This window comes from Micromys minutus (genome assembly GCF_963924665.1).
Source record: "Micromys minutus genome assembly, chromosome: X".
NCBI lineage: Eukaryota > Metazoa > Chordata > Mammalia > Rodentia > Muridae > Micromys > Micromys minutus.
The window spans coordinates 1064522-1089554 of record NC_137970.1 but is presented as its reverse complement, the minus strand read 5'-3'; the positions used below and the strand labels follow the sequence as shown (position 1 = coordinate 1089554).

Sequence of the window (25033 nt, the reverse complement as noted above, 5' to 3'; positions counted from 1 at the left end):
CTGATCACAGATTTTAAGGAATATTATCACTTTACATAAGAATAATATTTATTATAGTCACCAATATTGCTTAATAATCCTCATAACCTCATTAGTGTTATCCATTTTCTTATAAAAACAGTTAGACAAGGACAAACAAAGAACAAAATCTAAGCTGATGGAGCTCAAGAGATATATACTGGGTATCATTATCAGATTGAGTAATTGATCTCATTGTCATACTGACATATGTATCTTTTGGAATTAGACACCTTCAAAATATCATCTTATATTCTTTTGAAATATTTGAGTTATTATCAACCCTGGTACTCCTACAAAGCTAGATGCAATGATGTAATTTTTCCTGTACAACTGTATTATTTTATCTACTAAACATATGCTGCTTTCTGTCCTCCCCCATACCCTACCCTGTATCTAGTAATGACTTAACTATTCTTTATTTAAAAAAAAAAACTCTATGAATAATTTCAGCAAAAGGTTGTATAGACAAGTAGGGTTGTATGAATACTGCTATAAAATTGAGAAATATTCACCAGATATAAGTACTCCTTTCACCTCCTCTACTCGTTTATTGTGTGTTCTACTTTGTGTTGAGACAGTCTCTCTCTGGGTAGGTAGCACTTGCTGTTCGAAAACTATTTGTAGACCTGGCTGGCCTTGGACTCACAGAGAACCACTTATCTCTCTTTCCTGAGTGGCATATTTAAAGAGTTATACCAGCCTTACCCAGCTTTTCCTCTATTCTTTAGAAAATATGGTGATTAAAGTGTTTCTTCAGGATAGAATCAGATGGTTTTATGATATAAGTATTGCTGGCTTTGGATCCAGGTTTCCCCAAGCAGTACTGATTTGTTGAGTGCTTTTTTTTTCTTTTCATGTACAATGTTTTCTTTTTACTAAAAAATTCATGTTTATGTTTCTTTTCCTGATGCTTTATGTAATTAATTCTATAAATTTTCAGCCAGAGAAATAACTGTCATATTGTATTATTCAATAATCCTCAGCTCATATAGGATCCATTGGAGGTAGCATTTAAAAAAATAAATTCTGTTAGACATCAAGATTTTTAGCTTTTAATTTACAGAACATATTCCATGTCTGAGCCCTCTAGCTTCCGAAGAAAGCTGACTTTGAAGTTTGACCATGTTTCCTCTACTCTGTCATGTCAATGGTTTCCAGTTCACATGGACAGACAAGATTAGTTTCAAATCTACCAGCCGAAGAGGATCAGACTTCTGTCTCTCCACTGACATGCTCTTTTCCAGCTTATGCATTTTGAAAGCAATATATTTCAAGGGCATGGGATATAATCGCTAATTTTGTTGGTGATGAATGAGGCTAAGCACTGTAGAGATTTCTTTTGTTATTTCACAGCCTGCACAGTAAAAAGAAACGGTGACTAAGAGTACAAGAATTACGAGTTAGATAAATAGCAGTAAGTTCCTTAATAATATAAGCTATTTAAAAGGATGTCTCTAGATGACTGTATCCTCTATAAATAAACAACCAGTCCTAAAGCCCCATGAAACCTGTATTTTATAAAAGACCATTTTATCAGTATTTATGCATTCATGAAAGTAATCAAATTTCTATGCATTTGATAACAACAACTAATATTATCAGAGACAAGCAAGAGAATAACTTGGGAATAACTGAATACCATATTTGAAGTTTTTTCTTCCCAATTGGCACTGCCCCACTGCATGTGGAGTATTTTATCACCTTCCTCACTCCAACTTGTTTCACAATCTTAGAACATTAAGATTCAGACATGCACATAGTCACCCAACTTTGGCTTCTGAAAATAGCCTCTGAGTTTTGAAATACAAAGAAGAATGGAAGAGGATGTCTAACTCTCACAATCACATTGGCAATTGAAACTGCTAAAAGAATGCATTTATTTACAAATTTCTCTAAAACAATATCTTATTTTTGAACTTAATTTTTTTGAGGTTTTTAAACTTTGTTTCTCTGGAAGAGCAGCAGGGCACAGTGTTTCTTAACTATTGAGCTATCTTTCCAGCCTCCCCCAACTGTAACATTTAAAGATTTTAATTTACAGAAAAATGTAATCAGGCCTATTTGGGATTTTTTTTTTTTTTTTTTTTTTTTGGTCTGAAGAGACTAGAGCACAATAAATTAATTGATCAATGGATAGACATTATTTTTAAAATTTATTTTGATCAGTTATCCCAGTGGAATTATTGAGAATATTTTTTAAAGTTTAACACTTATTTATATATTTGTTATGTGTGTATGTGCACATGTGTGTGTGTGTGTGTGTAACTGTGAAATATCTTCCTAGTCTTGACTGTACATTTTTCTTAGACATTGGTTTCTGAGAACTGGCCACAATGTATAAAGGGCAAGTAAATTGTTTCCCTTACTGCTTTTATTTTCTTCCTTGAACCGAAAAGCACAGCACTTTCTTGAATTAAAACACATACTGTATAGGTTCACCTTAGAGTTCAGACAGGGCTTGTACAAAGCTTTGCTTCAAATGTAGCACCGCTCTGTAATAATGGCTCTGTAGGTTGTAAGGAAAGTCTGAGCACAGCTAAAATACCCCCCACCCCGCCCAGGATGAACCGGAAACAATTAGACATGTTACTTCAAAATGCCAATTACAACCAACCCTTATGATGCATTTTCACTGTATATTATCAGATCTATGTATTAAAATTTACAAACAGAAATGTGGAGAGTAAAAAGACACCATTTTAGTGTCAAAAGCTTCTACTTTAAAATGGTTAATAGCAAAATGAAGAAAGCGATTCTGCAAGTATCCTTATAGTTCTATGAATTCCATGGCTATTTACAATAAGTAACCCAGTCAGACCATATAAACCCCACTTAAACCATTTTATAGACGCTTTCAAGTGTCTTTCTGGCATGTAAATACTACTAACAAGATTAACAAGCAGGTCTGGGAAGTATTAGCATATTTATAAGGTGGTCTGTTAAGGTCATTCACTCCTCTGACATCAGCCAGGAAATGACTATTAATAACTCCCTCTCTTCCTCATCTTAATTTATGTGTACACACACACAAATAAACTTTTCACAGTTCCCATCTATTAATTGTAGCTATGAAGATATTTTCCTATTAACTTCTGCTGCACCTGCACATCTTAAGTTTCACATAATCGATCTATAATTCACTGTAATCTATTACTTGATGGTTTTACTCTTTTTTTCCCACTCACAGAAAACTTCCTATAGCATCAATTGAAGAATGGAATAAATGTAATTAGTCTAGCTTTATAAGTGCTAAAATACTTATATTTATAGCTTAGCATGAGGTGATTACCTATTCAGATAGGATTTTATTAACTTTTGGGAGACACATTCCTTATCTTTAAGAACATATTACTTGTGCTAGATAGATGGGTCACAGAGTAATATTACTTGCTATTCAGTCATGAGGACCTGAGTTAAAATCCTCAGTACCCATATAAAAAGCTGGACATGGCCACACATCCATGAAACTCCTGTGCTCGGGAAGGGCAAAGATAGGAGGTTCTGAAACTTGTTGGCTGCCATTTCTGGGTTCAGTAAAAAAATATGTCTCAAGAATTTAAAGGGGAGAATGACAAGGCAAGGCCTCTGACATTCTCTTTTGGCCTCTTTCATGCACAGGTTTGTATAGCACTCCACATATGCCTAACATACTTGTGCGTGTACACGCGCGCGCGCGCACACACACACACACACACACACACACACACACACACACACACACACACACACCATGGTCATTGTCTCAAATTTCATGATACATTTTTGTTATTATGTAAAAAGTGCTTTTCATCCATGAGATTCCCCATGAGTAACACATAGTAACACAAAATTCAGTGTGTAGGGACATCATGAGTGTGGTTAGGTCCCAGGCCATATGCCTTTGCCTTGTATAAAAATTTGACCAAGAACTTGACTTTGTTTGGTCTGGGAAGTCGAAATGGTGTGAACTTCAAAGATAAGATAAAAAGTAGAGTTGTTCAAATAGACTCACAGTTTAGAATGTAAAGTGAAATTCAGTCTGGGATATCTGTTAGGTTCCTGTCTTAGCTCTAATCTCAGGAAAGCTCTGAAAGAAGTAGTGGGATCTAACTCAAAAGTCCTTTGCCTTTTTTCCAGCAAAAGTACACGCTAGAATGCTTATATTAGGGCTGACAATGTTTTTTTTTCTCCTTCCTTTGTTACCAGAAGCTACAAAAAGTAACTAAAGATCTTCACAAAACAGCAGTGACAGAAGAATCTGACTGTATAGATAAAGCCAAAGTGGAGGGGGGCTACTAGCAATACAAAGAAGGGCTAATGGGTTTTTGGGGGTGATGTACAAAGTAGCAGTTTCCCAAGAGTCAGTTTCCAACCTATAGAACTGAAAGTTGAAATGTGTGGGAAGAACAGACATGCAGTAATAGTGATGCTGATTGTGAATATCAGATTTCTACCCATTTATTAATCTTTTTAAGTTTTCAAATTATTTCTGCTTCAGTAGTTTTATCATTATAAAATATCCACAGATTGTGATAAGGACTCAAAATATACAGAACTAAGTGTTCCATTTTGTAGATAAAGGCCCTAGTCAATCATTCAGCACACAGTAAGTGCATATTAACTTGAGTTTTCTTTTTGGATAAGAGATTATATGGACCATGAGTATGAAAAAAATCTGTTTACAGAAAGCTTTCGACGCAGAAAAAGTGACCAACGGGGAAAAGAAAACTTCATTGTAAACCAAGAAAGAAGCAAGTACAAAAAAAAAAAAAAAAAAAAAATCCACTTTAAACTGAGTCTTTGATATCTGTGGTTTCAGGACCAAGATGGATGTGAAAGAACTGGAAAAGAAAAAACAGAAGAGAAAAAAAAAAAAAAAACTATTGAAAGTTTAAGAAAAAGAAGCAAAGCTTCACAGTTTTATTCACCCAGGAGCTAATGACATCACAAAAGGCATGATCATTTGTTGAATGCTGACAATGAGGTTAGCTTCATTTAGAATCTGCTTTCAGACTGCTGAGAAAAGTGCAGATTGCTTTTCTGTCTTGTATAAAGATTTTAAATTTTGCAACATCATAGCACTGATTTATACACTGCTTTAATTCTGTTAAGAACGGCATACACATATGTGGGGTGTCTAACCTCCTGGAAAGGCACAGGGGTGAAGTAAATAGGATTTGAAGTTTTACTGCTGAGAAGCAGACATTTTCTGTATCCAGGTCAGTGTTCAAAGGCCTAATGCTCTAAGAAAATTATCTGAAGGGGAGAGGCAGTTCAGGGTTATTAAGTTATTTTCAAATGTTGTCTGGTCTGCTGCTGACCTTTGTGAAGGGAACAGGATGCTTCTTCCCAAGAGGACAGGATAAGAGGCAATTAAAGTTCAGAAGCTCAGGAATGTTTGGGAATTTGCTCATATCTCAAACTGAATGGGAACTCTTAAAGTTAAAATAAACTAATTTGATCATGGCTATATTTGGGTCCTAAAAAATTCCAAATATGTAGCTCATCCTGGCTGGATCTCTTTGAGCATTTCCTCAAAACTGTAATCCTAGCTGCTTTACAAATCTCTTAGACTTCAATTTAGTTTGAACAGAGATGAGAAAAGCCACTAATAGTTTTTGACTGATATGTGTATTATACTATGGATTACAATTACAGTTTTTAAAAGCCTGCACATGTGTTTTAACTGTAGTTATTACACCATAATAAGAAACATATTATATATAAGCATATGTATCTTCTTTGAAGCACTATATATGTAGACTATTTTGGCATCCTCCTGTAAAGTAAAACTTTTTTATACTCTATGACATTATCTTAAGCTTCTAAATCTAAAATCCCAGTTCCCAAAGTAGATCCTACATACAATGCGAAGTGAAGCAAACTGCATCATAATTGTCAAGCATCAGTGGTCACTGGGAAAGAAAAGAGATCTACTAAGTCCCATTTACAAAAACATAAGAACCTACTTCTTTGACAATAAAGCAAGGGCTCAGAGAGATCCCAGTAATTACTTCTTTTTTTTTTAAATCATCTTTTTATTTTATCCACGTCTCCTTGTTCAGACGTATGTTCTTGCACCTTTCTCCATTAAGCACTGAGTCTTTTGGCTGCAAATTCTTTCAGAGGTTCACAGGATAGTAATTACTTCTACTCCCTTACTTTTTCTCATTTGATTGGTTAGGGGCCTTAATTGTTTGTATTCAGCTTCTCTCCTCTTTTCCAGACTCATTCCTCCATTCTTACTCATACAAATTTATTTCTTCTCCTTCTCCTCCTCCTTCTCCCTTTTCTCCTTCTCCCTTACTTCCTCTTTTTCCTTTTCTCCTCCTTCTCTTCCACTTCCTTCCTTTCCTTAATCCTCCACTACCCTTCCTTGCTTTCCTCCTGTTGTGCTCCTTCAATAAATTTTTATTTTGTGTTGCTTATATATTCCTGTATGTGCGGCTTTCACTGAACATGGTCAATCTACCAGGTGTCATAGTCTTAAAGAAAGTAGACACTACCATTATGAGCCAGTATCAGTTGCCAAAAGTCTCCCAGCTAGGGACAGAATGTTATTCCTATCTCTTTCTCCACATTATTCTTTTATGTGTGTGGGGGGAACTCAGGTTCCAAAGGACTGAATGAAATGGCCAATAATTCTATTAGACAAAGAAAGACAAAGATGAAATTAGTTTGGGTAGTGCTAGAAATAGAATGGAGAAATTTACGCATGCAAGAATTCAGGTTTTGACATGTGAAAATCAGATGTGTATGTTAAGTATCATGTCCTGTAAGACAAGCAACATAAGACAAGAGAAACTCAACAACAATTCTAGTATAGGAGGATGGAGAGGAGGGTCCAAGTTTGGTTTCCATCACTTAAATTGTAGCTTACCTTCTTCTGACCTCTCCAGCAATAGGCACAAACAGTACACAAACATATATACAGATAAAGTGTTCATACACATAAAATTAAATAATTAAAAATAACAAGGTTTTAAACTCAATATGGTTTTTAAATATTAGACTTTCTGTCTAGAGGGTATACGTGATGTATTTAGTTCATCAATCCAAATTGATAGAGGTGATAGAGATGGAACTTATGGGGAGAGCACTTGCCTAGGCACTGGGCCCCACATTTAACATGGGAGAAAATGTTTCCTAAATTTGAGAAGGAAGAAAAAAGTTAGGAAGGTGAAATTCACAGAATATTACTGCCGTATGTTTATTCATTTCATTCCTTCTTTAAAATATTTGCCAAGCATGTGCTGCGACAAAATACACTAGAAAAAGAACTAAAGTTTAGTTTCTTGTGGAGTCTGTTATTTAAGTTATGATTATACAACCTAGCTTATAAAACTATTATAAAGGTATGTAAAGAAGTTTTCATAGATTTATGAGACACAGAAGTTACTAATGTATCTCCCAGTGAACTCTGCAAAATCAAAGGCCAGAATCAATATTCTGCATGGAACTTTGGCATCTTATTAACTTTCTTTCAGTTAATGCCTTAACCTGAGTTGTTTTCCTGATTATATCATTAATTAAGCATTACTGACGATTCCTTTACTGTAGCTTCAGAGCTTAATGAGACTCTACTAATGTGACCTTTGGAGCCATCAAACTATGGGGGAGAAAGCACAGCAGAGAGGACTGACCTCTGGGTTATCTTTGTGTACTGCCTTTGAAAAGTCAGAGCATCAGGGTTTTGACAGTGATGTTAGCTGTAGATATTTCCTAGTATTCTCAAAGAATAAATGCTCAAATTAAACAGTGGATTTTCTTTTATATTTATTTTATATCATCATCGGTGTGGAATTATTAAGTAAAAGTTTTAACATCACTTGTCCTTTCCATTCTGTTTAGACTGAGGGTACAATAAGAATCTCCAAGAGTGTTATGAAAATTCATATTCACTCCTTGAGATAACTATCACAAACAATTTCTACTTCAAAGCCAACATTCATAGTATGAGTTAATGTCAGGACTGGAAATGACCTATAATATTTTGTGGCTCTGTCTTTTTGGATGATAGAAGGAAAAACCAAGCCTTCCTCTCCAAATCAAAATAATTGACAAATACCAAAAAGCTAGTTTATATAAAGAAGGGAATGAGGTTTTTAAGTCATTTGGATGCACCTTTTCTTAACTTCCCACTACATAATGTTAACTACTAGAAGTTGTTTTGAAGGAAAATAGAGACAAAAGGATAATCTTACCAGAAACAGCAAAAACTACACTGTATGATGCGTTCATATTCTATAACTGTTTTTGCCAAGACTCAGCTAATATAAAAATGAAATGTCAGAATACTCTTTATGGTTTTTAGGATAGCAAGATAAGAGTGAGAAATGGAGGAACATCTTTCGAGTCAGGTATAACAAGAACCCTATCATATCTAGGTATCAGTTGATCAACTGATACACCCACTGTGAACCAACCATTATGGAGATATTTTATATGATAAAGCTCAGAGACAGTTAACCATTGCTTCCTCTGTGTATAGATTCTCATACTGAAATTGAAATCAGTAATTCAAAGAAGGAAAGAACCCAAAACTCAAGCTAGATTGACACCTGGCATGACTAAAAACTGGAGCATGGGTGACAGAGAAATATGTTTCAATCACAGAGGGCATGTCAAACCTGAAAATCAGTGTTGGAATTAGGAACCAAAGTGCCACAGTACAAGGAAAAGGTGTTGTTATGATTCCAAGGCTACTGAAGTTAAGGAGTGTCAGTACTGAGATCAGATTCTGGTCTATGAAGTAAAACTGGAATGTGCACTGACAAGATACAGAACACCAAGAGATAGGTCTAGGTGGATGGCCACAATTCCATATAGAAAAGTAAATGCATACTTCTGCAGCTTATGGTAATAACAGACCATAGAAAACTGGACAGCCAGTCAGAACCTAAACTACTAATTTTACCAGGCATAGCAGTGCTAATGAGAGGCACTGAGTAAAAGAAATGTTGACTTTAGCCAGGCAGTTTTTTGGTTTTTTTTTTTTTTTTTTTTTTTTTTGCTAAGCAATAACCAACTAGAAAGTTTTAAGCAACATAGATATGATAAATGGCTGTGGAAACGTGCCTGGAATTGAGAGCGGTAAAAGAATAGATCATGGTCACACACATGTGTACAAGCACACAAAACACAAACACACACACACTCACACACACACACTCACACACACACACACACACCCTCACCAACAAAAAGAGATCAAAAGTCATTTGAACATAAGTTTCTTTGTGTGAATTCTATGCTTTTTTTTTTTTAAAGTTGAACATTTAGTTTCCCCAGAACCCTCTTTTTCATTCCCTCATAAAGTACCTCAGAAATGTTTAGAAAATAACCCTGTGTAATACATTATTGCTGATAGTGTCAGCAGGTTTGCTACTGGGTTTTATTAGCAGATTCATACCAATATTTAGCAACCACAGCACCTTTTAAGGAGGAAAATGACCAGCTTGTCTAAAAAGCAAATCTTTCCTAAGGGACAGCTGACAGAAATTTAAGGTGAAGCAGTTCATCTGGTAATACGGAAAAGTAGCAGAAAATCAGCCCTCAGCTAGAACTAATCCGTGTGGAACAGGTTATGACCTCAATTGGTTGCTCCATTTCTGTACCAATGGGAGCCAGTAAATAACATTTACATTCTTCATGAGTGAGTGGAGACTAGGGACAGTGCTAACAAATTTAATAACCAATATCTGGGCTGTTCTACTCATGCTGTCCCAGGGAATGCATTACAGAGCTGGAACAGGTCCAGGGAAAAACAGCCAAGACGATCAAGGGGAAAGCTCATCTTTCACTCAAGGACAGACTACAATACTTAAAACTATTAGTATTTCTCAAAACAGGAGGCTGGAAAGAAAAAGCATTAGTCAGGGCATGTGAGATTAAAATCCACAGTGAGCAAGTATAAATGTCTTCATTGATTTTCAAACCATTTAACTAGGGCCAGCTGTGGTCCAGGGATGCAGAATGAAAAGAAAGTGAATAATCATTGATTTATATAGAATTCAGTATACACATGGGAGGGTTTTTTTTTTGTTCTTTTTTTTGTTTTGTTTTGTTTTTTTAAGACAAGGCTGAAGCAACATGTGGCAAAAATCTTACACAGCTTTGGATAAACTTCACTGCCAGTCATTTTCCAGTATATTATGAGCAACTGGGCATGATGTACCTTAATTTTCAGGATGAAACTTACTAGGTTAACTCGTAAACCAGACAAATAAAAAAAAAACACCACTCGTGCCTTTATATGGGTTAGAGCCCAGGGCTGGTTGCCTCGTTATTCTGTTCAATGCAATATTTATTAGCTTTTATGACATCTATGTTGGATATCCTGCATGAAACTTTGGGATTCCTACATTCTTCTGACAGTCCAGCACACAGAAGAATAATTTTCTATCTCATCAAGTAAGCAAGAGAATCCCAGTTCTTGGCTCTGTTTGGTTTACCCATATGGGATTATAAAACATAAAAAGGTGAAAGAAATCCTAACAGAACACAGCAGCTGGTTAAAGGCTATTATACTAAAATTTTCATGAGTTTGACAGTAAAGCCAAACAAGTACAAAATGGCAGAGCGTAGAAAAAGCAGTTGTAGCAGGTTGAACAATGTTGGTGACTATTTTTTCAGTGGCAATGAAAGCTGTGATCAAATAACCTGATAGAGGTGCTGGCAGGAACGAGAGCTTCAAGGGAAATGAAAATTCTAACAATGATGTATGCTATCAATAATAAACTAGACAAGCATGTAGTCTGAAGTATGAAACTGGAGGTTAATAGAATCAGATGAAAAGCTGATGTGAGGAAATGCATAAACACTGCCAGATTTCCTATCCACAACAAAAATACTGTTAATGTCTTAACATTTCAAGAATGACTGTCTAACTCACCAATCTCATCAGTCTTACACTATTGGTATGCAAACTTCTTTTTGGTATGTAAACATCTTGTTATTTGGATAACATGTCATTGAAAATGGAAAGGTTTTAAGCATTAAAATAAAGTAAGTAAGGTTGAGGAAACTGCTTGGTTTTGCCAGTAAGGAATTGTGATAGTAAGAAAAGCTGTGAAACACCTTTTTCTAGGCCCAGTGTGGCCACAGCAACTATAAACTCACCGCACTTGCTTTATTGGCATCAGGTATGCATGGAACTGGTCTCAATAACAAACTTCTACGGACGGAGGAGGCTTTCATGCTACTGCCCCCAGTGCTGAATAAATTCTGCCTACTGACAAATTCTGGTATGGGGAAGTAGTTTTCTTTTTCTTCCTTTTATTTTTTACTCTTTTAAAATCAGATACTCGGTATTTACATTTGAAATGTTATCCATTTACCCCCCAGACACTGCTATCTTCAGCTACATAAGCAACTGGATTAATATGTCTCTCAAAGTGTGCACAAAGGTGTTTGACTTCATGGGAGTTTTGGAGAGTTTGGTTGTTTGATAGTTATCTTCCCATGAGATTGCAGACCCTTTCATCTCCTTAGGTCCTCTCTTTAGCAACCTCATTGGGATCCCTGAGTTCAGACTGATGGTTAGCTGCAAACATGCTCAGCTCTGTCGATATGACTCTGGCATAGTCCCTGAGGAGGCATCTCTGTCTGGTTCCTGCCAGTAAGTACTTTTGGGGATTAACTATACTGCTTGGATTAGGTGACTGCATATGTGGTGGATCCTCAGGTAAGACTGCTTCTGAGTGATCTTTACTTCAATCCCTGCTCCTCTATTTGACCTTGCATTTCCCCCCATGAGAGTTTTGTTCTCTTTTCTAAGAAGGATTGAAGCGTCCCCATTTTGCCCTTCCTTCTTTTTGAGCTAATGTCTGTGAATTGTTTCTTGGGTATTGGGTATTCTGAGCTTTCTGGGAATAGTATCCAATTATCAGTGAGTGCATACCATATGTGCTCTTTTGTGACTGGGTCACCTCACTCAGGATGATAGTCTCTAGTTACATGCATTTGTCTACAAATTTGATGAAGTCATTGTTTCTTATAGCTGAGTAGTACTCCACTGTGTAAATGTACCAAACTTTATCCATTCAACTGTTGATGGACAACTGGGTTCTTTCCAACTTCTGGCTATTAAAAATAAGGATGCTATAAACATGGTGGAGCATGTGTCCTTGTTATATGTTGGAGCATCTTTGAGGTATATGCCCAGGAATAGAGTGGCTGGGTTTTCAGGTAGTACTATGTTCAATTATCTGAGGAACTGCCAGATTAATTTCCAGAGTGGTTATACCAGCTTACAACCCTACTAATAATGGAAGAGTGGTCTTCTTTCTCCACATCTTCACCAGAATCTGATGTCACCTGAGTTTTTCATCTTAGTCATTCTAACATACACATAGAAGCTGAACAATGCTCTGCTCAATGATAGCATGGTCAAAGAGGAAAAAATAAGAAATCAAGGATTTCTTGACATAAATGAAAATGACACCACTACACACCCAAACTTATGGGATGCAATAAAAGAAGTACTGAGAGGAAAACTCATAGCTCTGAGTGCCTCCAAAAAGAAACTGGAGAGAGCATACACTAGCAGCTTGACAGCACAACTGAAAGCCCTAGAACAAAAAGAAGCAGATAAATCCAAGAGGAGTAGGTGGTAGGAAATATTCAAACTCAGAGCAGAAATCAACCAAATAGAGAAAAAAAAAACTATACAAAGAATCGATAAACCAAGAGCTGTTTGTTTGTTTTGAGAAAATTAACAAGATAGATAAACCCTTAGGCAGACTAACTAGAGGGCAAAGGGAGAGTATCCAAATTAACAAAATCAAAAATGAAAGTGGAGACATAACAACTGAAACTGAGGAAATTCAAGAAATCATCAGATCCTACTACAAAAGCCTATACTCAACAAAAACTGGAAAATTTGAATGAAATAGAAAATTTTCTAGATAGATACCAGATACCAAAGTTAAATGAGGATCAGATAAACTATCTAAATAGTTTAACGTTAACAGAGCTTTACTGGAACTAGTAAGTCTTAAATATCTTAATCTGAAATGAAATCTGTACTGACAAAGACTTTGATATAGGAAATCACTACAAAGAGTTTGAATGAAAGATTCCATAAAATACACATGCACATTTAAATCTATATATTGCTGAGTAACATATGTACCTTAAACTGATGTTTAAAATATATAATTTTGAGTTATGAGATAAATGCAATTAATATAAAAATAATGAAAACATTTTGAAAAAAGAAAACTTAAAAGTAGGATGAAGACATATAGAAGTTTTTTTAAGTTCAAAGATATCTCATTTGGGAAAATTTTAATGAAATAAAAGTTAAACCATATTCCTGAAGAACATGTCTTACTTAGGAGAGTTCCTAAAGTCCCTTTATCCTCATTTTTTTTGAGTTAACAAAACTGATGCATGAATTCCCATTTTATGAGAACGAAGTTGTGATGATCTTGAATTGAAGTAATTGCTTTGGGACTGAATTATGGAGAACTGACGGGCACCAGAAGAAGAAAAACAGATTTGATAAAAGATGGCAGGCTGAATAACTGGGAAAACATGTAATATTTGTATTCAGATTCATGCCAAAAAAGTTCAAAGACATTATTTGCTACTGAATACTATTTCATAAACCCCATTTCTTCTAATTGTTGTTGGGGGAGCCAATTCACAGTTAGACTTAAGTTAGATTCTTGCATGATTGATGAGAGATGGTTAAAGCATCATAATCACTCAATATTCTTTCTCCTTCATGTCAAGTTAATATATCATAATTTATGTTTCATAGAACATCTATCCTTTGCCTCTTTTCCTTTTACTGTCACAAATGTTGCCAGTAAAAAGAGTTCTACTCTGACCCTATTATTAGGTAACTAAGTCTAAGAGCTAAATGTTGAGAATGAACATCTCAGCTCCACAAATTCTAGGCTGTCTGCCTATGGGTTATGTGACATATAATTCATTGAAACAGTTTGTGTAAATATTACTCGATAGATCTTTCACCTCTGTAGAAGAACTGCAGAAAACACCTACATGAATAACATTTTTCTGTCAAGTATTCACTCCCACTATCAATGATATTACTTGGATATTTTGACTATACTGTAAAAATTCTGCTCACCCTCCAAAACACACCACATATGCTGCATTATCTATAAAAGTGATTTTATATCGCATCAACAATTTTATAGAGATAATTTTAGCATAAATTTATTATCCACTTCCTTGGGAGTTAAAAAAAATAGATATTGTAAATAAGGGTAAAAACTTTTAAAAAGAAATTTATTTGTGAACATAGAAATCCGATACCATAAATGCTTTGACTTACTTGATATAGTAGGGCACTTTATTTGGTGAGATGGCTCTCTCCCAGGGACCCTGGACTGAAGCTGCAAAAAGAAAAAAGAAAAAGAAAAAGAAAAGAAAGGCAAGGAGGTCAAATTCATGGTAAACAGGAAAGACAACATTAATGTCCAGAATTACAATTTTACACGGATACTGGTCTGTTTGCTCAGTTTCCCATGAAGACAGGATGGATTAACCCCATGTTCTGAAATTTCTGGCTTAATCTAAGTGAAATTAAACTCATCCAGGCACAAAGATAAATGCAAATGTCTTAGTTTTATTCAGTTAAAGAGGATTTATACTTATTTATGAATTACACGCTTAATTTGGTACTTCAAAATGACAGTTGTTCACCATATTAGTGAAAAAGACAACCAAAGGTGGCAGAATGACTCCTGATGATAGCAAAGGATAATAGAATTTCATGAAAAGTCTGTGAGGTCATGTATATATATATATATATATATATATACATATATATATATATACATACATACATACATACATACATACATATATATATATATATATGTATATATATATATATATATATGGTCTGCATTTAGAATTCATTTAATGACGTTATTATACATAAGTCCAAGCAATTATCTTTAAATTGCCCATTTTTAAAAACAACTAAGGTAAGACTTCACTCAGTATCTAGATTGACCTTGTACTAATTCCTTCCCCTTCTTTAGCTCCCGGAGTAGATGGTGTCACAGGAATTGTGCTATTGTCATTACCAGATTTTCAACTATTTTTCTAATGCTCAAGTTGTAGGGTCCTCTCTCTTTACTAAAGCTGATTAAAAGTGTCCTTTTTGTAATGCTTATGTCTGATTTTTTTCCCTCCCTGCAGATAAAAAAATTCTGTGCAAACTTCCTCCTTAATAAACTTTCAAGACATGTGAATTTCAAGAAACACACATTCTGGATTCAATATTCAGTACAGAGGAAAAAACAGAACATGGAACACCATCTGAAATAGAAATATAAGAAGCATTCTTACTCACATCTACCAATTCTATGTGTGCAAGTTTTTTTTCTGAATCTTCATTCTACTAATAATTGGTAGCTCAGCTGATGCTATTATTTCTTTCACTGAAAAATTCCCTTCTAAATTAGTCTCACAGTAAATTCACTTCACAGCATATTGAGATGTAGGAAAACGTCAAAGCTAATATATCCTTGACTACACTGTAGAATATGAAAGAACAGCTTCCAATAAAAGTTAACTTCGCCCATGCCAGACAATTTAAGGGTAATGTAACTCCAGCTTCTTTGTTTTATATAGAGTAATAGAGAGATTGCATTACACAACCTTTAACCAGGCTTTGTCCCTTGGAGACGTGTCATTTAAATGATATAAGAAATAAATTTGTATTTAGCAGGTAATTATGCTTTTATCTTTTTGGCAGATAGAAATCCATATTAGAGAGAAGGAAAGACATTTAGCTGCTGCTTTGAAGTACTCCCCAGTCTTTCACTTCTCTCTGTCCTTTGTATATACTTCTTTTCCTTCACTTTGCCTCCCTTTTAACTTTCCACCCTGCCTTTCCCATTCTCTGCCGACGCTCTTCTTGCCCCTTCTCTAGGATACAGCACTTTGACCTTGATTTGTTTACATTGTAAATAATATCTGATTTCAAAACATGGATTAGATTCCCCACCCAACTTTATCAGAACCAAGGTTATACGATTCTCCCAATCAAAACCTGCTCTGGTAAGGAAGCCCTTTGGAGAGTTAGTGATCCCACCTCCTGGCTGCTTAGTGAAGACTCTTCTTGAGCCATGTGTATATAAGGGAGATTAGAACTCCAGGGAGCATTTGGTGGCCTCACACTTGCTGGCTGTATGACTATGAATGGCTACACTGACAAAAAAAAAAAAAAAAAAAAAAAAAAACTGTTCCTTAAAGGTCTCCAAGGATTAAAGCTTCACGATTTCTCTCATTGTTTTTCCTAGTTATCATTCTAAAGTATTGGGAGTTCTTTCTGATTCTGAGAACAAGGCATGTTCTCTTTTCACAGAAAGGTGTTTGTTTTTCTGCACTAATCTTAGGTATCTCTTAGAGGAAAGTTTGCTGTACATGGTTGTATATGCAGTTTGGTGAAGATGGAGGCCAGCCTGGGCTATATAAGAAGACATGGTATCAGAATGCCAAAAGGGAGTTGTTTCTGGGGGTGTTCAGAGCTTTCTGGAGTTAGTATCCAATTATCAGTGATTCCATATTATGTCGATTCTTTTGTGCCTGGGTTATCTCACTCAGGATGATATTCTCTAGATGCATCCATTTTCTAAAGAATTTGGTTAAGTCATTGTTTTTGATAGCTGAGTAGTACTCCATTGTGTAAATATACCACAATTTTTGTATCCATTCATCTACTGAAGGACATCTGGGTTCTTTCCAGCTTCTGGCTATTATAAATAGGGATGCTATGAACATTGTGGTGCATGTGTCTTTGTTGTATATTGGCGTGTCTCTGGGGTATATGCCCAGAAGTGGAAAAACTGGGTCTTCAGGAATGTCCAATTTTCTGAGGAATCAACAGACTGATTTCCAGAGTGGTTGTATCAGTTTACAACCCCACCAACAGCGGAGAAGTGTTCCTCTTTCTCCACATCCTCACGACCATCTGCTGTCATCTGAATTTTTGATCTTAGCCATTCTGACTGGTGTGAGGTAGAATCTCAGGGTTGTTTTGATTTGCATTTCCCTGATGGCTAGTGATGTCAAGCACTTCCTTAGATGCTTCTCCACCACTCGATATTCCTCAATTGAGAACTTTTTGTTTAGCTCTGTACTCCAATTTTTAATAGGGTTGTTTGATATTCTGGTGTCTAACTCCTTGAGTTCGTTGTATACCTTGGATATTAGGCCTCTATCAGATGTGGGGCTGGTAAAGATCTTTTCCCAATCTGTTGGCTGCTGTTTTGTATTCTTGACACTGTCCTTAGCCTTACAGAAACTTTGTAATCTCATTAAGTCTCATTTGTCAATCTTTGACCTTAGAGCTTGAGCCATTGGTGTTCTGTTCAGGAAATTTTCTCCTGTGCCTATGTGTTCTAAGGTTTTCCCTACTTTCTCATCTAATAGTTTCAGTGTGTCTAGTTTAATGTGGAGATCTTTGATCCACTTACACTTGAGCTTTGTACAAGGAGATAAGAAAGGGTCTATTTTCATTCTTTTGCATGCTGAGTGCCAGTTGGACCAGCACCATTTGTTGAAGAGGCTGTCCTTTTTCCATTGAATGGTTACAGCTCCTTTGTCAAAATCAAGTGACCTTCTATGTGAGGGTTCATTTCTAGATTTTCTATTCTATTCCATTGATCTACGTGCCTATCTCTGTACCAGTACAATGCCGTTTTTAGCACAATTGCCTTGTAATATAGCTTGAGGTCAGGGATAGTGATTCCCGCAGATGTTTTCTTGTTGTTGAGGATGGATTTTGCTATTCTAGGTCTTTTGTTTTTCCAGATGAAATTGCACATTGCTCTTTTCAACTCTATGAAGAATTGGGTTGGAATTTTGATGGGGGATTGTATTGAATCTGTAGATTGCTTTTGGCCATTTTTGAAATGTTGATCCTTCCAATCCATGAGCATGGGAGATCTCTCTATTTTCTGAGATCTTCCTCAATTTCCTTCTTTAGAGGTTTGAAGTTCTTGTCATATAGGTCCTTCACTTGCTTAGTTAGAGTCACACTAAGGTATTTCATATTGTTTGTGACTATTGTGAAGGACATCATTTCCCTAATTTCTTAGCATGTTTGTCCTTTGAGTAGAGGAAGGCTACTGATTTGTTTGAGTCAATTTTATATCCAGTCTCTTTGCTAAACTTGTTTATCAGCTGTAGGAGTTTTCTGGTGGAATTTTTGGGGCCACTTATGTATAATATCATGTCATCTGCAAACAGTGATGTTTTTACTTCTTCCTTTTCGATTTGTATTCCTCTCTTCCATCTCTTGTATTCTGTTGGAGATGCTTGCATCTGTGACTCCTGATTTTCTTTTCAAATTTTCTACCTCCAGGGTTGTCTCTTTTAGTGTTTTCCTTCTTGTTTCCATTTCCATTTTAAATTCCTTCTTCAATTTCTTCATTTCTTTGGTTCTGTTTTCCTCTAGTTCTTTGATTTCTTTGAGTGTTTTTCTTGTTTCCCTTTTAAAAGCTTCCATTTCTTTATGCTTTTTCTCCCGTTTTTGTTTAAGTATCTTTATCATTATCTTGAAGTATGATTTTGGATCTGAGTCTTCTTTTTGGAGTGTTTGGCATTCTGCTCTTTGCTGTGATGGGAGAGCTGGGTTCTGGTGTTGCCAGTTTGTCTTGGTTTCCCTTGGGTAAGTTCTTTCTTTTTCCTCTTTCCATATTGTTGTCTGTGATTATACATGGTCTTGTTGTCAGTGATTGGTTTCTGTTTCCACAGTGTACCTGGCCTGTGTCCTTGGATCTCAGCTGTTCCTGGTGGTAGATGGCCTGAGCATTTTTTTCTGCATGCACGGGCCCTCTGGTTGGAAACTGTTTTCCTATGGCAGAATTCCTGCTCCCCTGAACCAATCAGGTGGGGGCGCGCTTTCCGGGCACTCGTCCAGACCTTTGTGTGCCAGGCTACTAGCAGAGCAGTCTCACCAGGCCTGTCTCCCTGGATCTCAGCTGTTCCTGATGGCAGACGGCCTGAGCACCAGTTGGAAACCGTGTCCCTAAGGCAGAGTTTCTGCTCCCCTGAACCATAGAAATTATTAAAATATTCTTATTAAATAATTGTAAAAGTTTTTAAAGGCAATAACTCTAAGTTCCAGTTAAATAAGAAGATTAAGACACTTTAAAAATTCTGTGTGTCTGGTTGGTATGCTTGCACATATATCTGCAGCGTGTGTATGCTGGATGCCTATGAATGCTAGAGGTTGGCAATCCCTGCAACTGGAGTTCCAGACAGTTGGGAGCCAGCTAATATGTCCGTATGGAAATTGAACTCAGATCTGTGCTCTTAAATATTAACCCATCTCTCTAGCCCCAGTAATAACTTCTTACTATTTCTTACCTACCCCTCTTTACTGTTAATCATTTCTCCTTAAAACTTAAGCGATACAAAATTCTTTTTTTTTCATGTGGACCAGTCTTATTGGTCTCATGGTGAAATTCAGTGCACTTTTATTTCTTTCCTTTCTTTATTAGATATTCTTTGTATTTACATTTCAAATGCTATTCCTACCCACTCCCATCCCCCTCTGCTTCCCCCTCCTCTTGCTTCTGTGAAGGTGCTTCCTCTCCCAACCACCCTCTAGGTAAACAATGTTTTCTCATTCTTTCATAGTTTATAAGTTCATCCAAGCTACTCATTCTCACTTGTAGTTTGAATCCCTAAAATGTTTTTATGCAATTAAAAATAAGACAAATCAACAGTCTCCTTCCGTTCCTTCTCTGCTCTATCATTACTAGAAGTATGTCTGCTGTAGAAATAATACAGTTGAATGATATTTTTTATAAGACTGGATTTTGCATTCCTCTGAAGAGAATGTTAAAGGGATATTGGCAGTTTGATTTAGAGTCTCACATCTATCCAAACTCAATAAAATATGGGGTAACATTCATATGTGTACCCCCAGAATTATCATGTCATTTCTTGTAGTAGTGCTGATGCCAACAACAGCTGTTTCTTTTCTCAAGGCACCCCTGGAAGCCTGTCATCCTTTGCAAAACTGGCTGGCATAATACATCCACACATTTTATGCCTCATGTGTCCATTTTTAGTAGCCCATCAGAAGTAGATTTATTGGCATATAGTTTTTATATGACACCAGGTTGTCCTTTGCCATTTTATTGTACAGATGTTTTTATAACTACTATGTGTAATTCTGATGGGGCTTTGTAATCCACATTTTCTAGTGGAAAAATCATTAATTATCTACAGCACCAGCACCATGGGGTATTGTCTACTGAATTTAAGTAGTAAACTACACATAAATTTATTTATTTCAAAGTCAACCTCTGAATCTCTCCCTGTGTTGCAGATGTGGCATGTTATTAAGAACAAGAAAGAATAGCAGATCTACCTTTAAACGTTTACCTTCCTGGAGGTGCCATGATTCAATATTGTGCCCAAGGTGGTTTGAAAATCACAAACATGGGCCACACTATTTTGATATCTTTTGATGCATGATGAACACAGTGTTCCAATAGATGCACTCCAGTTTAAAACCATATTTTATTGATAGAGGGGCTTAACCAGAAAATTAAAAAGAATGCTAATGTTATGAACCATGACAAAAAAAAAAAAAAAAAAAAAAAAAAAAAAACACTCTCTGGAATTTCAATTCGAATGCAATTGTTAACCTTTTGACTTTTCTTGGATCTTGAAATAAAAAGGTTGGGTCAAAACAATGTGGGGAAAAGAAGAGAACCATAAAAAAAGAGTTGCTTTCATTGGAAATAAAACAGAAAATTCAACTTCGAAGTTAAAAGAAAGGCATTAGGGAGACAGGAATATAACTTAGTGGCAAGACACTTGTTTAGTACATGCAACATGTTGGACTCACTGCCCAGTACCACCAAAAATAAAGAAAAAGAAAAAAAGTAAAGACAAAGACTTCAAAGGCCAATCAGTAAGTCACTGGTACTTGGCTGTTCATGCAAATTCTAGTAGTGCTTGTATTGGTACATTTTACATTGATGGAATGAGTAATGCTTATTAACCTTTTGTCCACTCTCTTTCCACATACTCCTTAGATTTTTATTTTCCAATTACTCTGGAGTTCATGAAGTTCTAGTACCACATACCACAGATATGGTATATGTCTATTCATACATTACAGGTATTTATGACATTTTTCTCATTCCTTATGTCCAGTCCCATTCATCTTCTCTCCTTTCATGTGACTTACTTTTTTCCCCCTTTTTACCTCAATGCTCATTAGGGGACCCTGTTTTCTTTAATTAAATATGTTTTCTAATATTGTTTTTACCTTTATATTCAAGAATTTTTTTCCTGTCCTGCTTTACCTCATACCTCTTTCTGAAAGCCTTTTTACATCACCCTAACACTTCCTACTCACACACTGTTCAGTGACAAAGATGGCTATCTCTATTCTTCTCAACTTCCTCCTTAGTATATGAGTCCCTTCACCTCCATCACACGCTTAATCTACAGTTTTTGCTTTCCATTATTTGATTTAATAACTCATAGTTACTTATATTTAACTGTGGTCAAAAATATTAAATGCAAAATTTCAGAAATAAATAATTCATACTTTAAATTTTATACTATTCCATGTAGAATGATAAAAATATCATGCAGAGTGTTTAGCACTTAAAAGGAGCAACTATATTACAACTTCTTCCTGCTAAACTACCCAACCAAACAAATGAACAAAAAAAAATCCCCAAACTATCTAGTGCAGCAGATAGCAGGCTCTGTCCCAGTCACTTTGCATTTGAGACTCATTTGTCTCATTTTATGTATCAATAATTTGTTCCATTTAAATGTGACATAATATTTCATTATGTATAGATAATGGATATACCATTTAACTTTACATTTCTTCTTTAGAGTGAATGCTTAATGGTATTTTTTTTTTGAGTGAGCTTCTTGCTATGTAGCCTTGGATGGCCTCAAATTTACATTAATCTTCCTGTCTGAACCTCCCAAGACTAGAGACTTGCAGCACCATACCTAGCTTATAGTAGGAATGGAATGATATTAATGTATTTCATCCATTTTAGTGGATATACCTCAATTTATAGAATAAATTCCTCTTTAAAATATTTAGATTGTTTTAAGTTTCAAAATGCAAGGCCACAATAACCATTTTAAGATAAGCCTTTACATACATTTTTGTTCATTTTTTTAACAAAAATTCCTAGAAGTGTATTTCTTTAATCAAAGGCTGTAAACATTGTGCTGGGTATGCTCATGCCAAATACATAAGCTAGAATCACTGGAGAGGAGGAAACCTTCATTGAGAAAATCCCTTCATAAGATCAGGCTGTAGGTAAGCCTGTAGGGAATTTTTTAAATTAGTGATTGATGGGCAAAGAGCCCAGCCCATTGTTGTGGTGCTATCCTTGGTATGGTGGTCCAGGGTTCTATAAGAAGCTGGCTGAACAAGCCAGGATCAACAAGCTAATAACTAGCTTCCCTTTATGGCCTCTACATCTGATTTTATCCACAGGTTCCTGTCCTGTTTAAGTTCTTGTCCTGAAAATGACAAACAGTGGTGTGGATGTCAAATAAACCCTGTCCTCCCCAAGTTGCTTTTTTGGTCATGGTATTTTATCACAATGATAACCCTAACTAAAACAAACATCATAAAGGCATTTTATATAAATGATACTATTAGAAGTCTTTATTGATTTGTGTAGAGAGAGAAAAATATTTTTGTAGGTCAATGCTATCTACTGGCATAATATTCAAGGTACTTTAGATATGACATTTAGTATAGTATTTGAGGATATGTCTCTTACATGTCCCTTTTCTCCTGAAATGTTATAAACCCCTTGAATGGTGAAAAGAACACAGTATACTTAACTTTCTATTCCAATGTCAGCTCCTGCATTTTGAGGTCATGTGGAATTTCCAGGGCAGAAATTCTGAAAAAGTATATTTGATTCCGGAGGCTATTGCTACACCTCATTACCTTTAAGTCTTGTTTCTTTCTCCTTCTGAATATGTACAATGGGAATAGCTATATCTCCTTTTTGTAACATATCAGGATATAAAATGTCAGACAATATTGAAATACTTTGCAAATGTTAAACGTTTTACTAATGATGCTTGTAATTTCATATCTATGTTATCTGAATAGTTACAGAATAAATCCTGCTGCTACAGTTAGTATGTGTCATCACACCTTGAATCTACTGCTAACTACTGGTTTTAAAAGATATATTTAATAATGCTTGTGTGAATGCCTGAGTGAATGCTTCTCTCTCTCTCTCTCTCTCTCTCTCTCTCTCTCTCTCTCTCTCTCTCTCTCTCTGTGTGTGTGTGTGTGTGTGTCTAGTTTCACAGAAGTAAGACAAGGGAACTGGATCATCTGGAATTGGAGTAACTTGGTTGTAAACTGCTATATTATTGCTGGGAAATGGAATTCTGCTATTCTAGAATAGTAGTTAGCGCTTTTAACAGCTAAGCCATCTTCTTAACCCTTCCTAACTATTCTCAATGTGCCACATGCAGTGTAAAATATAACAGAGAAAAGTGCATTTGAATCCTACCCAGCTTCCTGAGCTTATGGCTTTTCTTTATACATCTCTGTATTTTCAAAGAAATTGCATCTGTTCAACAGATCTTTCTTCAGCATTAATGATAAAACCATTAGTCTATATTTTATGCAGTAAACACTCTATAACACCAAGTACTATAATAGCAACTTTTAATCAGAGTATCTTTATATCAATTCATCTTAAGTTACTGAAATTTTGTACCCATTGAAGCATGTCTTTTAATTTCTAATGTAGCTACCCATTCTACCTTCTGCTTCTGTGAAGTTGCCTATTGTAAAATACCTCATATAAGTGCAAAATAAAAAGATATAGTTAATTTTATTCTTTTGTAATAAGGGATTTATCATAATTAGATGTTACAATGTTTAGATTGTTGTCAAATTAGAATTTTGTTTTTGTTGACATCATATACTGAGACCAAAGGTAAAGTGTGGAGTAGAGAGGTACTTCATAAATACTTCATACACGTAGTCAGAAATTACAGATGATTTTTTTTTAGTCAGGACATGTTTTTATTTTAATGAAAAAAGAATAAACAAACAAAGAAACAAGCAAATAAAACCAGCTTCAATGTAACTTCACCTTCTCTTCCCTTTCCCCAGTAAAAGGGAGCCCTGGTGTGTTCTAGAGATTGTTAGATATATGGTGAGGAATAGATGTTTATCATGCTTATTTACATGTTCTGTCTTAGGTACATAACCAGGTGCTTGGATATTAATACCCCTACAGATATTATAGATATATCTAATATGTTTATATTCTATTCATAGAAGAGTTGTTGTCTGTTAGACACAAACATATAAAGAAAACTCTTAAGCTTCTTGCCCTTACCTCAGTAGACAAGGTCTTTGATCTGTATGAGGCTGAAGAAGAATACTATTTTCATTACTTTTGCATAGCTATAGCTGGAATGCCTATTGAGAGAACTTAGAAAATAAGTGATTTAATCTAGTTCATGATTTCAGACAATAATGTCCATGGTTCTTTGGCCCCATCATGGTGCTTGGAAAGGTAGAGGAGATGCTATTTACCTAGTGATGGATAGGAAAGAGAAACAGTATCCAGGCAAAATATGACCTTCAAATTCATGTTCCCACGCTCTTTCTTCCTCCAACCAAACCCTTTCTTCTACAAATTTTCAGAATATTTCACAATAGTGTCACCACCTTAGGATTGAGTTTTAAACATTTGAACCCTAACAAGAGCCATCTTGCAACCTCATTTCACTTTCTTTTTTTTTAAACAACTTTATTTTACAAAACAAAGATAAATGTACAGATTTTAAACATTTTTTGCTTAAAATTATACATTTTTTGTCAGTACTTTTTTTCAGATTTTAACATAATTTTTACATAAAACTATATGAATATATTTTTTAGTCAGTACTTGATTTTTTTCAAGGTTTGATTTTATGCCTTGAAAACTTAATAATTACAATGAGCTAAAGTACATGTAAAACAAAATGTAACATGGAAATAGTTAAAGTTTTA

At 35.4% G+C, this 25033-nt stretch overlaps 1 protein-coding gene across 5 annotated transcripts in view; it reads right to left on the bottom strand.

Moving 5' to 3' along the window:
- The window catches only part of DMD (dystrophin), a 1259848-nt gene that overhangs the window by 204337 nt on the left and 1030478 nt on the right, over nt 1–25033 (bottom strand). For all 5 annotated transcript variants that reach the window (XM_080910294.1, XM_080910293.1, XM_080910296.1 and 2 more), the window contains one exon: nt 14309–14369. In XM_080910294.1, the coding sequence (XP_080766420.1) occupies nt 14309–14369 (61 nt within the window). The remainder of the gene's footprint in view (nt 1–14308; nt 14370–25033) is intronic.